Source organism: Brassica napus, chromosome C2 (assembly GCF_020379485.1).
Source record: "Brassica napus cultivar Da-Ae chromosome C2, Da-Ae, whole genome shotgun sequence".
NCBI lineage: Eukaryota > Viridiplantae > Streptophyta > Magnoliopsida > Brassicales > Brassicaceae > Brassica > Brassica napus.
In genome coordinates this window covers 38,502,096-38,514,949 of record NC_063445.1, presented here as the reverse complement: position 1 = coordinate 38,514,949, position 12,854 = coordinate 38,502,096, and the positions used below count along the sequence as shown (strand labels likewise).

Below are 12,854 nucleotides of genomic sequence, written 5' to 3'. Positions count from 1 at the left end.
TTAACCTAGCTTAATCATATAACTATTAGATCTATTGTGTGCCCTAGCTCCCTGTGAATTCGATCCCTAAGTACTACAACTCGACCTCTTATTTGAGAGAGTATAAATCACTCCTTAGGGTAATTTGAGTGAGATCAAATTTGGTGTCATTGCCTGGGAGCTTTGATCGCCATTAGATCTTGTCTAGTTAGATTTAGTCTAGGTTTTACTACTGTTATAAAAAACTCATAAATTTTTTTTCTTCTGTTTCATGTACATACATATGAGTACCAGAAGCATCAAGTAAATAGATCTCCTACTAGTAGAGCCACTGGATTTGGAACGCGTGATCCATAAGTCTAAGAGGGCAGTCGACACCCTCCAAGCAGCGATTGGCAGCGTAGAAATCCAAGCATCGATCGACACTATTCATCCGGCGTCGATTGACACTATTCACCCAAGGTCGATCGGTACTGTTCATCTCGTGCTGATCGATACTGTTCATCTCGTGCCGATCGATATTGTTCATCCCAGCACTGTTCATTCGAGTACTGCTCACTTCGACACTGTTCATCAGCCATCGATCTACACTGTTCATCAACTATCGATCGACACTGTTCATAGCGACACTGTTCATAGCGACACTGTTCATCGAAACACTCTTCATCGCGACACTGTTCACCGCGGCACTGGTCGTCATGGTACTGTTCATCCGATGACCGACACCACTTGTGTGGAGACAGAGAAGGTCGAAGTGCTCATGCTTAAGGTCGATTAGAATGGGATGTTAAGAGAGAAAGAAGGTCGCACTCGCAACAGCGTCAGACAGTTGATTAATGTTCATAGTGATGTGATCCATGATGTTATTGCTGTTGCTGAGATGAATGATTTGATATGAGCCGAGAATGGTATGATTGGGTAGGTCAAGACCCGTTCCAGAGTCTTCTTCGTGAAGATCCCAGAAACCACATCGAAAAGCTTGAGGATCTAGTTTCAAGGAGTAAGCAGAATGAAATATCTGTAGATCACATACTCTGTAAGATCTTCCCTTATTCTCTCTCTGGAGATGCATTCCGCTGGTTCAGACAGCTGCAGCCATGATCTCTAAGCTGCTGGGAGGACATTACAAGCACCTTTTTCAACAAATTTAGCTATGAAGCAGCAGTAAACTTAGAGATTGAGATGATATCTATGCTGGAATATATGGTAGAAGATGATGAACAGTATGGATCTGGAGAGCCGAGCAGAGTTGACGAAGCTGATACAAGGGATCCGGCGTCAACAATCGATCGACATCACGACTTCACCATTGATCGACACCAGCACCTCAACATCTATCGACACAATATCCTGTTGTCGATCGACACCTCTTGAAATCCATGACAGACCGAGTTGTTTTCGTGACAGTGCAGACTCGACACAGAAGAGCACCGATGTATCAAGTTGTGATCTTGTCCCAGATATAGATAGAGAGATCACTATGGAAGATTTCTTGGAGCTAGAGGATGAAGCACAACCTGAGAATCTAGATCAGAACTTGGAGAAGAAGCTTGATGACGATCTGGGAACTTCACTAAAAGCTGGCATCGATCGAGAATCACCATACATCATCGATCTACACCCACCCTACATCATCGATCGACATGCAACATATACCATCGATGTACACCTACTCGACTGCATCGATCGACACTCACCTAATGATATCGATCGACACCCATCGTTGGACGAGCTACCAGGATACATAGTTGAGTTGGAACCAGTTGAGCAAAGAGAGTACAAGTATGAGACCCCACACCTTTTTGTCACCAGACATCTGAGACCACCTATCTGCGCAGAAGAAGCTGCTAAGTTTCACAAAAGAGTGAAGAGGATACATGATCTTGTGAAGATTGTGGTTCCATGTGCTGTAGCTGAATTTGAATGGAAACGCCAAAGTGGATCACCTGCCAATAACATCCATGCTAGCTGAGAAAGTATGAAGGAACCGAAGCTAACTTCCAACCTTAATCAATTGAACTTGTTTGTCTTGGGGCTTGGTATACATTGGATCGGATTCCTCTTTCAGGTCTGAAAGGTATAAGTCTGTAAATTTTTGGTTTCCTTCTCTCCTCTCTTCGGCATACAGGAAGAAAAAAAAAAGATTGAAATGATTTCCTGCGGTTTAGAGGGGTAGGAGTGTCTCATGCGACCCCATTATTCTTCTCTAATGGATTGATCACACATCGTTGGAAGCGAGGGGAAGGTACATTACCGATGACCCCACTATTCGCCTACACTTTGCCAAGAAAAGAAAAAAAATGTAAAGAAAAATCTAAAAGAAGATGAAGAAGATGGACTACATCAGCATCATTGTTCATTGGATTTGAGATAAAATGATTCAGGGAAGAGAGATATAGGGAGAAAAGAAACCAGAATAAGACTACATGTTTACTTAGATACCTGCTGGGTAAGAGTCCATGTGTCCTTTGATCGATAATCCCAAGGTTTAGCCTACACATTTATATGCAGAAATGAGGTCAGTAGAGGGGTATGTCAGGCGGAATCAGCTAAGCTGTGGGCTGGAGGGTTTGGTTGCTAAGCTAAGGTCTAGTACATGAAGTGCCTCTAAAGTTGGCACTGATCTGATGTGGCTTGCAACATTGCAGAGGTAAAAGTAGTAAGTTTAAAATTGTGTGAGTCTTTGCTGTTTTCAAACCTCTTTCACAGGACTACTCTATGTTTTGCTTGAGGACAAGCAAAAGGGTAAGTCTGGGGGAGTTGATATACCATGAATTTTACCCATTATTAGTCATGGTATATAGATATTTTAAGATATATTTAATACGATATAAAGTCTATTTACAGTGTTTACAGGTTCAGAGACGATTTGGAGGAAAGTGGTGATTTTGGTGTCTTTTGGAGCCTTTTGAGTGCAGAGCTGCACAGACGCGTCAGATGTTTAGCTATGGATTGAGACCTTTCCACCGTTAGATTGAGCCCATATTATAACATAAGATAGAGCTTTGAGTTAGCTTTCCAATGCTGCTGGTTTGAGGTCAATCAGCATCATGTAGCAGAAGTTATGCATGGTTTACTGAAGAGTGGTCAGTCTTCCTCGCTAGACGGTGCACCCTTGGTGTCATAATATGGGCTGAGCATATTTTATGACCGACTGAAGCCCGGAAGCAACCAAAAATTACAAGAATACCCTTGGACGACATAAAATCCTATTTATGTGTTTTCTAAGCCATTGTTGACGGCTACGCTTTCTTTTATTCGTAGTTCTATGTTAGGAGAGAAAGGAGGAACTCCTTCATAATCCTCCTGGAACTCCTTTGGTTTCTTTATTGCTTTTATCTATTCTATTCATCTATTCTTTCTATGATTTTCTTTGACAACTTCATGTCTGAATAGATCCACCTGTTAGGTTTAGGGTTCAGATAGTCATGAGGGATTAGCCCAAAATATAGAACTGCTAAGTTGTTAGAATATGAATCAATTGAATTGTTCTTAATGCATGTATTCTAGAATAGCTAACTAGGACTTTGCCTATAGATATTAGGGCGCAAGAGGAAGCTTGGTTCTCTGTCTGAATTAATTTACATTGTGCTAGGATTGCTAGAAACAAGCGGAAGCTGATTTAGGAATCCTAGTGAACTTATCAAACCTATTTACATGTTCTCTAAAGCTTGCTAGAAGGGTCGTTGATCAAAAATTCGGTAGTTGTATCGATCGACAGCTCGTTGATAGCGTCGATCGACACTTTCTTAAGATCAATATGCGAGAGTTGAGATCTTATATCTAGTAATAGATAATCTAAACATGCAAGAGTTGATAGATTATTGCTTAGTTTGAGTTCTAGAATATCCAACCTTAGTTTCTATACTACTATAATCCTGATTGCCTGAATAGAAACCTTAAGTCTAGCAAACCATCATTCCATCAAACCTCAATCAATCAGCCGAGCAACTGCCTTGCTCACCATTGCAATTTACATTAAAACTATTAGCCAAGCTTAATCATATAACTATTAGATCTATTGCGTGCCCTAACTCCCTGTGAATTCGATCCCTAAGTACTACAACTCGAACTCTTATTTGAGAGAGTATAAATCACTCTTAGGGTAATTTGAATGTTATCACCAAGTCATCTAATTTTATTGACGTGGATGTTATTTAAGCTAATTTTGCTGATGAAGATGCCACGTGTACAAAAACATTTTTTTTGCAAAAATCAAAATGGTTGTTTTATAAAAATATTTTTTAGAAAATGTGAAATTTTTAAAATTTATATTTAGTAAAATTAACAAATTTAATTAAATAAGAAATTTTAATATAATATATGATATTTATTTTTAAATCTCTAATAACAAATTTACATAATAAATTCTTAAATACAACGTTCGGGTACCCATTGAGTTCATGTCAAGTTTTTGGATTTCGGTACTATATTGTAACATGGCCTAGGACACATACTGGCATTTTTTGTAAATATAGATCGGGATCAGATATAACTCATCGGGTTCAGGTCGGTTTTGTATCACATACTTGAGTGTTCGGGTCGGTTTTGTATCACATACTAGAACACATAAAGTAACCATATATCGTTTGGATTTGAGTTATGTTGGATTGGTTCAGATCACCCGACGTAAAATCTAAAATTTAAAAGAAAATCATAAGAAATATATACTTATAAAGCAACACTAGCATTGAATTTGAATCATTACAACACATAGATAACTCTTATAAAGGACGGTATTGTGATAGGATCGGCAAATTTACGAATATATCTCCTATTATAAGATTAAAATTTTATGATTTAATTAATTTATGTCAATTTTGCTAAATAATATAATTTATAAATTTTGCATTTTGTAAAAAATAATTTTTATAAAATGACAATTTTGTTTTTCTTTCAAAAAAAGAAATTTGTTCATGTGGCATCTCGTCAGCAAAATTAGCCAACGTAACATCCACGTCAACAAAATTATATGATATGGCAGCTGATATGATGATTGATGTATGATTTCCCTCAAAAAATAAACAACATGTATGTTATTTGAAATTTTCGAAAGTTCGGATATATTTTTACACTGTGACATAAGTCGGATATGAATTGAACATATTGAGATACATTAGGTATGAAATGACCGTTTTCCCGTATATTTAGTGTTGTAAGTCAAAATAATGTTGTGGATAGCAGCTACAACAGTCACCAATCATCACCATTAAATATTTCAAGTAAAGAAATATTTTGATCATTCGGATTTTAGGGTAATTAGATTTATAAATAGCATTTTAAAGATATTTGGTTATTCAAAATCTAAATTTAATTATTTTTTAAGTATATAATCTGTATTAAAAATTTGAGTGCCCATTCGATTTCAGTTCTGGTTTGGTTTTAATTTTTTGATTTCAGAATTGAAGGATTCATCCAAATATTTAATAAAATTTGGTTCAGTTTTGCGGATCATAAGGTGTTAGTTCAACTCGTTCTCATTTTTGGTAGCCGTGTCGCTTCTGTTCAGTGTATAATATATATACAATTACGTTAAGATCTGCGCCTTGCGCGAAATAAACATTATATATAAAAATATTTTATGTATTATATTTTTTAACATATTATAAAATAATAAATATATATTTAATAATTAAAAAGTTAGTAACTATTACTTATATAATTAAATTTGTGTGAACATATAAATAAATTTTATAATTAAAATTTTTTTTTCTATTTGTTATAGTATATAATTAAATTTAAATGATAGTAACATATATATAGTATATTTTAATAGTAATATCTTTTAAATGATGTTTTTTACTCATATGTTTTTTTTATCATTTGTATATGTTATAACAAAAAACTTTAAATTACTGATAATAAAATTTCAATGTGGGTTAAATAGTTTAAATAATTTATAATATTAAAAAAATGATATATATATTTTTATCAAAAAAAAAAAATCAAAGTAAATTTCAAAATTAAAATATTTATGTATTTTTATATGGCATATAGGTTAATTTAAAATGATATATATATATATATATATATATATATATATATATAATATTTATTTATCGTTGAATCTAAATACTTATTAAATGATATTTTCGACTTATATGATTTTGTAATCATGTGTATCATGTCATAACAAAAATTTTAAACCATGGATCACAAAATTTGAATGTCAGATTTTTTACAGTTTTCGCAATTTATACTCATTTTTAAAAATTCAAAATATAACATATACAAAAAATCTAAATTTTTATTATATGGTTAATATGGTTGTTTAATTTATTTTAATAGTTTAAAATCAAAACAAATATAATATAAGATACACTTATTTTTATCAAATTTTTATTATTCAAAATCATTAGTTGTCATATATACTTTAGTCACATTAGACAATTCCGTAATTTTATTTAAAAAAATAATGAAGCACATTAATAATGTATTTATGATTAGTTTAATAAAAAATTTATTATATATTTAGATGGACCAACCTATTTCTCTAAGGATTTTATGAATCATTCTAGTGATGATGACACGTAGCTACAAAATAAATGTTGTAATGCTCTTTAATTAATATATAAGGGATCAGTTTGGTTTAAATCTAGGACGTCAAATAAATCAGAATCCAAGTCTCCATTAAACCAAACATAAATGACTCTAGAATCTTGTGTTCACCAACAATAACACAATCAAACTCAAACAATTTCGTGTAAGAGACCAGAACTGAAACCAACAAAGGAAACATTATTCACAGTTGAAGGTCTAAATTCTAGAGGAACATTCCAAGCATTCAGATTATCATCTGACCATTTCAAGTCAACATTCTCAACGCTGAACCCATTCACGTGTTCCATAATGATCCCAGCTGTGGCGCTATGGTTCATTAGACCTTGACATCCAGGTCTATAATCCACGAGCCCTGAAGTGTAATTACTCCATCTTCTCAAAGTAATGTTCATGTTCTTGAACTTTATGTCTGTGAGTAATCCGTTTGGAGAGCCAGATAAAAAGACTCCGTTTTCAGAAACGATTGTTATGTTAACGAAAAGGAGATTCGAGATTGAGCCTTCCTTTGAAGATGAATCGCGCGGGCAAGTTGTTATATAGATTGGTTCTGCTCTTCCCCACCAGGACGGATCATAGTATCTTGTACTGATGTTCATGTTTGAAAACGTAATGCCATTCACATTTCCTGCAAAAAGGTCACTTACATGAGTAGTTTATGAGTAATATGTAGCGAAAGAAGGAAACTGTTTACCTCCATCGCGTATTTGCATGCCAAGGCCTCTGTGTGATTCAAAAATGGTGATGTTATCAAAGACGAGACTTTTGAATTCAAACCAGCTCGCACTACCAAGTTTAATGGCGGAGGATTTGGTCCGGATCCAGCAGTCTGTAACGGTTAAGTTGTAAAGCGGAGCAACATAAGTCTTGGGGCAGATTGCGTCATCTCCTGTGTCGATGTGACACCGAGTTATGAAAGTATTGTTTGAATCTTCTATGTCGATGCCATCGTTATTTGGCGTGTTGAAATCGCCTAAGATTGATACGTCGTGGACAGAAGTGTTCTCGCACCTCACGATATGCAAACTGCAAATCCAAAACCAGAGATCTACATTAGTTCTTGATCTTGGCTGAACAAGGAACAAGGAACAAGTAAGAGATAGTACTGACCACCAATACGCAGGATCACGAAGCGTGATGTTCCAGATTTGAACATTGGTGGAGTCAACGAATCCAACAAGCCTAGGTCTACACTCATCACCCAAGCAAGCCCCAGTCTGATTCCAGCTCACCATCACGTTCTTCCTCTCATCGAATCTCACCACGAATTTAGATCCCTGTCCGTCGATTGCTCCTCCGCCGGTGATTCCAACATCCGTCGCGTTGTTCGCCACCACCACGTACCAATCCGACGAAGTCTCCGCCGGATAATCTTCAATCCTCGGTCCCCCGAGAAGCACGGCGTTCTCCGTCACATCGAGGAGGACGCCGGATCGGAGATGGAGCTTGGCGGTCAAGTAGGTGCCGGGAGGAAACTTGACCCGGCAGATGGAGGAAGATGAGGTGTAGTGATGATTGCAGGCGTTAATGGCGGACTGTATCTCGGAGGTATCGTAGTGGATACCATCGCCGGTGGCGCCGAAATCGGCGACGGAGAGGGCCAAGGAATCGCCGGGAAGTTGGATCTTCTGTGATGACGTGTACGGACGTGATTGGATGACGGAAAATAATAGGCACAGGGGAAATAATATGCTTCGCAACAGTAGTGGGAAGTCCATTGCTAAATTTTGGGTCTTGTGATCTTATCCTAATGGACTTAATAAAAAGGGAAAATTGTCATTTATACAATGAAATTTCTGATTTGGTTGAAAAAAACATGAACTTTACTTTTGGACCAATTAAATCATCAATTTATCATGACTAACAATTTAAGGCTTCAACTAAGTTTGACGAAGCCAATTTTAATATGACGTTAGTTCGATTAACAGAGGGATTAAACGGGGTTAATCACCGTTACTATCTCTGTTAAACACCAAACGACGTCGTTCTAAAATTAGAAAACCTCGAAATCAATATATCTCCAAATCGAAATCCCTAAATCTGTAATCTCAGAGATGGCCTCTCTTCACATTTTTGTCTCGATTTGATGATGAGTTCATCTTCAGAGATAAAACATGGAGGAGAAATTCGTGGATTCCCAGCGAAGTGTGAGTGTGGTTTACGTGTAAAGCCTTACCTATCAACGACACAAGCGAATCCGGAAAGACCTTTCGACCGTTGTATAACCAAAAAAAGATGTAAGCTTCTTAGATGTTTACGTTATTTAAACAGCTTCTGAGATGTTCTTTATGTTATTTAGACAGTAAAACATCTATTTTTTTTTTTTGAAAGAATATTAAATTTTATTCCTCAAAAAAACCTTTTTACAAAAGATGCTACACTTGTATCAATCTAGAGTTAAAACTCTGTACAAAACCCGTATAAAATAATCAAAGCTAATCACACTCTAGTGCCAAACCATAGTTGCAAAGCATCTTCCATACCCTTTACTCCTTTAGCTCTCATCACACTAAGTTTGTTTCTCACCCCCTTATCAGTCACCTTCTTCAACACAGTTATAGGCATTAGCTTCTCCCCATGCCTAACTCTATTTCGTTCTCTCCATATTCCATATATTGCAATGTGAAACGCATAACGGAAACAGAAAAGCCTCTTTCGATCCATGTTACAACCCTCCGCAGCCAACCGCATGATCTCTGACCAAGAACTTGTATAAGAACTCTCCATAATCCCTTTAACAAGATTTTCCCAAAGTTGTATAGAGTAAGAGCACTCAAAAAATAAGTTGCCTCTACTTTCCCTCGCATTTTTACAGAGCACGCACTCATCATCAGCTCCTGGATTCCAATGGATTACTCTGTCCATTGTAGATAACCTATTAAGATTCGCCAACCACACCATAAAGGCAAATTTAGGAGTACCCTGAGTAAACCAAACTCCTCGGGTTCAGTCATACTTCACTCTATCACCTCTCATTATTTTCCAAGTCTCAGAAGTGGAGAAAGAACTTTTAAAACCCGAGCCTCTTCTCCATAGACTCACATCCTCCTTATCTCCACTTATATTGTCTCTTACTCTGTTCAGACTCTCTTCTACGGCATTTAACATCCTTGTTCTATATCTTCGACGTCTACAGGACCTAGAGATAGCATCTTCGACCGTAGCTTCTTTACAAACACCCATGTCTATAAAGCCTCGAGCACCCAAAAGATCATATAGGACTCCATTCTCATTCCAGCAATCAAACCAAAATGAAGTATGACGCCCATTACCTACTTCTGTTCTATAAAAACCTTTTGCTATCTCCCTGATCTTAAGCAGTTTCCTCCACATCCAGGAACCATTTTGATTTTTCTGATTCACTTCCCAAAAGCTTTTCTTCTTCATCAGATTAACCTTGATCCATTTACTCCATAAAGACTTACCCGACAAAAGCCTCCAAATAAGTTTCAGCCCACAAACCAAATTGACTTCTTTCAAATCTCTAATACCCAATCCACCTTCATCTTTCTGTTTACATACTTCTTTCCAAGCAACCTTTGCTCTTGAGGTTATAAGATCAGGACCCGACCAAAGAAACGCTGCACAGAGCTGCTCTACTTCTTTCATACATTGGCTTGGGAGTCTGAATGCCGCAGACCAAAAATTGACAATACTCATTATCACAGATTTTATCAGTTGCATTCTACCTGCATAAGACAGACACCTACTCGTCCAAGTGTTCATCTTGCATCTGATTTTCTCCACCAACGGTTGATAGTCGGGTCTTCTCATTACCTGGGTCATAAGTGGTAATCCCAAGTACCTCACAGGAAGTGTACCTTCAGCCAAAGGAAAGTTTCTTTTGATCCTAGCCTTTTCCTCTACAGCCACACCAACCATGTATATAGTAGACTTCTCAATACTTATCTTCAAACCCGACCATACTACAAATTCATCGAACACTGCCAAAGCGCCTTCAACAGACTCTTTTGATCTCTCTACAAACATCATAAGATCATCCGCAAAGCACAAATGGGTGAGAGATAGCGAACTGCACCCTGGATGAAGCCTGAACTTCTTCTGCATAGCAGCCTTGTCTATTTGCAGAGACAATATATTCATACACAGTAAAAAGAGATATGGAGAAAGTGAGCATCCCTGCCTAAGCCCTCTCTTACTTTGAAAATAACCCGCGAGCTCCCCATTCACTTGTACTGAGAAAGATGGACTTGTGATACACAATCTGATCCAGTGAATAAATTTCACAGAAAAACCCAATGCTTCCAATCCCTTCAAAACAAACTCCCACTGAACCGAATCAAACGCTTTTGATATATCAATTTTCATAACGCACCTTGGGGAGATCGACTCTTTGTGATAATCCTTCACCATCTCTGCCGCTAGCAACACATTCTCCATAAGTAGCCGCCCCTTAATGAACGCCGACTGGTTCTCACTAATAATACTAGGCAGAAGCTTCTTCAATCTATTTGCAGGAATCTTAGACACTACCTTATATAAGACATTGCAGCAAGCAATTGGCCTGTAATCCCTCATCACCATCGAATCAGTCTTCTAGGGAATAAGAGCCAGTATCGTTGAGTTTACTCCTTTTGGAAGAAACCCGAACTTGAAAACAGACTGAATAGCCACCACAAAATCACTCCCAATGACAGGCCAAGCCAGCTTAAAGAACTCACAAGGATAGCCGTCTGGCCCAGGAGATTTATTTGCTGGCATTGCAAATAGAACTTTCTGAATCTCTTCTGCAGTAACCTCAGCTTTCAACATTCTACTATCCTCCATACTGCAGCTGAAATGTAGAAGCTCTCTCAACTCCTCCACAGTAGTGCCTTTGTAATCTTCAGGACACATATTCAACATGTTCGAGAAAAACTTTTCTGCTTCCTTTTTTATATCCTTCTGATCCGTTACTATGTTACCATCATCACACCTTATCTCTCTAATCATATTTTGGGCTTGACGAGTTCGTATCGCATTGTAAAAAGCTTTATTGTTCTGATCCCCCACCTTCAACCAGTAAAGCTTTGAACATTGCTTAAGAAAATCCTCCTCCAGACTTGCTACTCTCAGCCATTTCTCATAAGCGTTTGCTTCCTCCTGGGCGGCAGCCCCACTTGGATCCTGAAGCGTACACCTCTGCTTCTCACATAACAGCTCATAAGCCTCCTTAGTTTTTTTCGTAAGATTTCCCAGCCCCTCTCTACCCAACTCTCTTATCAAAGGCTTCAAATTTTTCAGCTTCTTCGAAAATCTATATAGCGCTGATGTTAAATGGAATAACACCTCCGTTGAGTCCCAGAACTCTCCAACCATGGGAAGAAACCTAGGCAAAGCACCTATGGCATTAACAAACTTGAAAGGCTTCCTAATTTTTCCTTGAGGTGGCTTGAGCTGAATCGTACAACGCAGATGATTAGAGCACCCTCCTGGTGCAAAGATAGAGTAAGCATTTGTGAACCGGTGGAGAGCAGCATCATTCATCAAAACTCGATCTAGCTTTTTACATATGATACCGTCCTCTTGTTTATTACTCCAAGTGAACACTGGCCCCTGGTAACCCAAATCAGATAAGTGACAATGAAGCATTACTCTCTGAAACTCACGCATACCTCCTGAAACTCTTCCCAAACTAGCAAACCGCGAATTCTCATCTCCTTCTAGTATCTCGTTAAAATCACCCATTATCATCCACTCCTTATTTTTAAACATAGCCGAGTCATGATGATGACATAAATCATCCCATAACTCCTTTCTTTCTTCACTCAAATTCCTTGCATAAACAAACGTGCACAGAAACTCCTCTTCTCCTTCCAACCCCACAGAACAAGTTATCAATTGATCAGACTTAAACACAGGGGTCATTCTAATAGAATCTCTCCAAAGTACCCAGATTCTACCTCCTTGACTACACTCATAATTCATGATCATAGACCACTCCTTAAACTCCTCCTTTATTATCTTCTCCGCCTTTACTTCTTTCACCCTAGTTTCCAGAATACAAGCGAACTTCATATCTTTATTACCAATCCACTCCTTGACATCATAATGCTTTAAAGATTTGTTAAATCCTCTCACATTCCAGAAGAAGCACGACATATTAGTTTTTTTTCCGAGAAGGCCTTGTGCTCTTAGCAGGATTTATATCCCGAGCTTTAAGCTTCGGCCCCCTTTTCAACCCTTTCTTCATCGCCCCTTTTCCTTTTCCTCTACTCTGATGCTCTAATATGTCCTCCTCTAACTGGTCTTCTTCAGATCTTATCATCTGATCACACATCTCCATTGTCTCCTCTTCAATATCCTCCTGATCATCT

The 12,854-nt window shown here is 37.6% G+C and overlaps 1 protein-coding gene and 1 pseudogene across 1 annotated transcript; both read right to left on the bottom strand.

Moving 5' to 3' along the window:
* Nucleotides 1–6,525: 6,525 nt before the first annotated feature.
* On the bottom strand, nucleotides 6,526–8,294 carry LOC106418483 (annotated as a pseudogene).
* Nucleotides 8,295–8,976: 682 nt separating this feature from the next.
* LOC106417088 lies at nucleotides 8,977–11,082 on the bottom strand. The gene is made up of 5 exons (XM_048749052.1): nucleotides 10,874–11,082; nucleotides 10,698–10,762; nucleotides 9,494–10,616; nucleotides 9,351–9,412; nucleotides 8,977–9,269 (listed from the first exon to the last, which is right to left on the bottom strand). Exons 1-5 carry the CDS (start codon nucleotides 11,080–11,082, stop codon nucleotides 8,977–8,979), a joined length of 1,752 nt encoding a protein of 583 aa, XP_048605009.1.
* Between the last annotated feature and the right edge of the window lie 1,772 nt (nucleotides 11,083–12,854).

Excerpts from the sequence above, each read along its gene's own strand:
- LOC106417088 (XM_048749052.1), bottom strand. The coding sequence starts at position 11,082 with ATGGTGATGAGGGATTACAGGCCAATTGCTTGCTGCAATGTCTTATAT. Across the intron at positions 10,617-10,697 it reads GCTCGCGGGTTATTTTCAAA|ACAAGGCTGCTATGCAGAAG; the intron begins GTAAGAGAGGGC and ends CTCTGCAAATAG. Across the intron at positions 9,270-9,350 it reads TGATGATGAGTGCGTGCTCT|GGATTATGGAGAGTTCTTAT; the intron begins GTAAAAATGCGA and ends ATCTTGTTAAAG.